Genomic DNA, 2,833 nt, shown 5'->3' on the forward strand with positions numbered 1-2,833 from the left:
TTAAAAAAAAAAAAAAAAAAAACACAAAATAGTCAATATTCTGATTAACCTTTTTTTATTTAATCTTACTTTATTTTATAAAAATTAAAAAAAAAATATATATATATATATAATGAATATTCTAATAATATAAAGAACCAGGCCAAAAATATTAAAGAGATGATTTTCTAAATAAAAGGAATAAGGAGAAAAATAGAATTTATTTAATTTAAATCTGAACGACAAAAAAAATAAAAATAAAAATAATATTCATAAATGCTAAGGACATAGGACAATAATTAATCCCATGTATAAATTAAAGTTGTAAAAGGAGAAATTCCAATGGTTAAATGAAGCAGATAATAACAATATTAACAAACAAATAACAGTAAAAAGCAACATTCAAAAGCGGCGCATAATAGCAAAATAATGGCTATGAGTGTACAGTAAAAAGGGGAGAAATAAGAGAAAGGCGCCGCCGCCGCCGCCGCCGTAGCGGCCCACCTGTTCGCTGTGGCCTTGAGGAAAATACACTACGTGGTAACCGGCCGGTGGTAGGTTCGCCAGTGGACCGGCGCACGCTTGCCATAACTCCGGATTTATGATCTTCTTCTCCAATCCACCTGCAACTCACCATTTGTCAGTTGCTCATTCATTCTTTTACGGTATGTCAGATGCTGTAATCGATTGGTTTAGTTTTTTCTTTTCCTGTTTGTTCCTAGGGATAATGATCGGAGGAATTGATGGAATTATCGTGGTTTTTGGAGGTTTTTGACGGTTTTGTTACGAAATTGGTGGTTTATTTGATATTTAGGGCTGTAGCAAGAAGATTTGTGAGAGTTTTGTCGGAATGAAGATCGAGAGAGGATTTAGGAAGGTTTTGAAAAGAAATTGTTAATCCTTGTAGTTCTTCGGACTTTAGCAAGTAAATTTGTTAGAATTTGATTGAAATTAAGCTGGAGGTGGAATTTACGGGAGTTTTGGAAGGTTTAGAAAAAAATTCCTTATCTCGCTGTTTTATTGGATTCGAACAAGTTAATTTATGAAAGTTCGATAGAAATGAAGCTCCAGATTGAATCCACAGGAGTTTTTTGAAGTTTCGGAAAATTCCTAATCTCTCACGTTTAACGAACTGTAGAAAGCTAATTTAATTCATGAGAGTTCGATTAAAATTAAGCTCGAGATTGAATCGACAGGAGTGAGTTCTTGAAGGTTTTGGGGAAAACAGCATAATCTCTCTGGTTTGTCGAACTGTAGCGAGTAAGTTTTGAAGAGTTCCATAGAATTTCGTGGAGATTTTGGCAAAAAAATACCTAATCTCCATGGTTCATAGAATTGAAAATTAAGCACGAGACTGAATTTCTGAAAGCTTTTTATGGTTTCCAAGGGTTTTGAGAAGAATTTCCCAATTTCTCTGAGCTCAATGAGATTAAGCTAGAGATGGAACCGAGGAAGAAGAAGATTTGATTTACGAATTTCACTGTGTGATTCATTGATGTTCTGTGATTTCTTTCAGAGAGATAAATTAAGAGAGAGAAAGAGTACCTTCGCTAGAATTAGGCACGGCGGCGGCACCATTCGCCGGCGTCTTCATTGCTTTCCGCCGTACGCCAAGTTCCACAGGCTATTGAATTAGATGTAAAAGAAAAACCACCCACAGAAAACTCACTGGTTCATCTTCTCCGGCGAAACGAAACTTAAACTTCCAGTAGCTTAAAAAAAAAAACAGATCGAAAAACCAAAAGTTGCGGGAAAAGTCAGCTTTACTGACCGATCAGCCACCCTAAACCAAAAAAGAGTGAAAGAAAAAATAAAGACGATGGCGTAGAAGAAGAAGAAGGAGGTGAACAACGGTGGAACCCCGGGGAGGGATTCCGGCAAAGTCGCCGGAAAAGCAAATGGACAAAGAAGAAAAGAAATGGTTTGGTTTTGCTGAGTTAGAGAGAGACCAAATGCTGAAGCAGTGTTCCCTATCTTCCCCTACAATCTCCAGACAACTTCTTCTCTCAAACACACAAAACACAGAACAGAGCTTTCTTTCTCTCTCTCTCTCTCTCTCTCTCTCTCTCTCTCCTTCAGATTAAACAAACCCTTTCTCTCTCTACTGGTTCGCTTTGTTTAAGGCTCTGCTTCATCTTGCTTTCCTTCTGGGTCCTTGAAAATGGCGACCTCTTGTACTCTGCATCTCCCTCTTTTGTTATCATTATTATTATTTGTTTTGGGTTTCTAATTCACACCTTAATCATGGTTAATCTTTGTATAAACACTGTTTGATTAATCCCCGAAATGCCCTTCCATCATAATCAACAAACCCACTGAACTATGTAAAGAAATAAATAAATAAAAATAAAAAAGATTTTAAGTAGACAGCATCATGTGCTAATTTTGACCATTTTCTTGACCATCACTATCTCCATGTTATTAATTGCTTGCCCCTTCCTTGCTAAGTTTCATTATCCATTTCTCCTTCCCCTCCTCCCCCTTTTCTTCTTTTCATTTTAATTCTTTTTTTTTTTTTTAATTTCTTCTTTGACTATAACTTGGTTGTCTTTTCTCTAATAAAATAGGTTCAATGTATATTGTTTCTTTTTTATAATTCAACTTTTGCTATTTGATACTAGAAAATTGTTTCAAGTGGAACCGTAATAGTAAATGATTGAAGAGTAACTATGATGTACCTCGGTTTGATAGTCATCTTTTCTATGTTGGGGATAGCTCTCTATTGAACGATACAATTGAATCGAGATATCGCTGGCGTTGCACTTTGAGAAAACGAAATCTGTTCTCTCCTTGTATCTCACACTCTTAAATGGTAATGTAGTGTTGATGGGCATAATGGGTGTGGATGCACAGT

General features: G+C 35.9%; 1 protein-coding gene across 1 annotated transcript in view; it reads right to left on the reverse strand.

The window, feature by feature from the left end:
* Positions 1 to 2,184, reverse strand: part of LOC111491726 (auxin response factor 19-like) — an 8,312-nt gene extending 6,128 nt beyond the window's left edge. Inside the window, exons 1-2 of the mRNA XM_023140728.1 lie at positions 1,525 to 2,184; positions 484 to 602 (exon numbers count right to left, since the gene is read on the reverse strand). Coding sequence (XP_022996496.1) covers positions 484 to 602; positions 1,525 to 1,573 — 168 coding nt within the window. The 5' untranslated portion in view covers positions 1,574 to 2,184. The remainder of the gene's footprint in view (positions 1 to 483; positions 603 to 1,524) is intronic.
* Between the last annotated feature and the right edge of the window lie 649 nt (positions 2,185 to 2,833).

The sequence above is a fragment of the Cucurbita maxima genome, unplaced genomic scaffold, assembly GCF_002738345.1.
Source record: "Cucurbita maxima cultivar Rimu unplaced genomic scaffold, Cmax_1.0 Cma_Scf00017, whole genome shotgun sequence".
In the NCBI taxonomy this organism is placed as follows: domain Eukaryota; kingdom Viridiplantae; phylum Streptophyta; class Magnoliopsida; order Cucurbitales; family Cucurbitaceae; genus Cucurbita; species Cucurbita maxima.